Raw genomic sequence first — 964 nt, forward strand, 5'->3', positions numbered from 1 at the left:
TGTTTCCTTCAGATGCAGGTGTTGTTGTGTGTCCTTCAGATGTGCGTTGTGTTGTTTCCCTCAGATGCAGGTGTTTTGTTTCCCTCAGATGCAGGTGTTGTTGTGTGTCCCTCAGATGCAGGTGTTGTTGTGTTTCCTTCAGATGCAGGTGTTGTTGTGTGTCCCTCAGATGCAGGTGTTGTTGTGTTTCCTCCAGATGTGTTTTGTGTTGTTTCCTTCAGATGCAGGTGTTGTTGTGTGTCCCTCAGATGCAGGTGTTGTTGTGTTTCCTTCAGATGCAGGTGTTGTTGTGTTTCCCTCAGATGCAGGTGTTGTTGTGTTTCCTTCAGATGCAGGTGTTGTTGTGTGTCCTTCAGATGTGCGTTGTGTTGTTTCCCTCAGATGCAGGTGGTGTTGTGTGTCCCTCAGATGCAGGTGTTGTTGTGTTTTCCTCAGATGCAGGTGTTGTTGTGTTTCCTTCAGATGCAGGTGGTGTTGTGTGTCCCTCAGATGCAGGTGGTGTTGTGTGTCCTTCAGATGTGCGTTGTGTTGTTTCCCTCAGATGCAGGTGGTGTTGTGTCTCCTTCAGATGCAGGTGTTGTTGTGTTATTTCCCTCAGATGCAGGTATTGTTGTGTGTCCCTCAGATGCAGGTGTTGTTGTGTGTCCCTCAGATGCAGGTGTTGTTGTGTGTCCCTCAGATGCAGGTGTTGTTGTGTGTCCCTCAGATGCAGGTGTTGTTGTGTTTCCCTCAGATGCAGGTGGTGGTGTGTTTTCCTCAGATGCAGGTGTTGTTGTGTGTCCCTCAGATGCAGGTGTTGTTGTGTTTCCCTCAGATGCAGGTGTTGTTGTGTGTCCTTCAGATGCAGGTGTTGTTGTGTGTCCCTCAGATGCAGGTGGTGTTGTGTGTCCCTCAGATGCAGGTGGTGTCGTGTGTCCCTCAGATGCAGGTGTTGTTGTGTGTCCCTCAGATGCAGGTGTTGTTG

At 49.2% G+C, this 964-nt stretch overlaps 1 protein-coding gene across 1 annotated transcript in view; it reads left to right on the plus strand.

The window, feature by feature from the left end:
• LOC106511605 (uncharacterized) overlaps positions 1–964 on the plus strand; it is a 4,380-nt gene that overhangs the window by 2,483 nt on the left and 933 nt on the right. The window contains exons 2-5 of the mRNA XM_014000361.1: positions 95–175; positions 228–335; positions 388–495; positions 632–960. Of these exons, the coding sequence (XP_013855815.1) occupies positions 95–175; positions 228–335; positions 388–495; positions 632–960 (626 nt within the window). The remainder of the gene's footprint in view (positions 1–94; positions 176–227; positions 336–387; positions 496–631; positions 961–964) is intronic.

This window comes from Austrofundulus limnaeus, unplaced genomic scaffold (assembly GCF_001266775.1).
Source record: "Austrofundulus limnaeus strain Quisiro unplaced genomic scaffold, Austrofundulus_limnaeus-1.0 Scaffold2987, whole genome shotgun sequence".
Taxonomy (NCBI): Eukaryota; Metazoa; Chordata; class Actinopteri; order Cyprinodontiformes; family Rivulidae; genus Austrofundulus; species Austrofundulus limnaeus.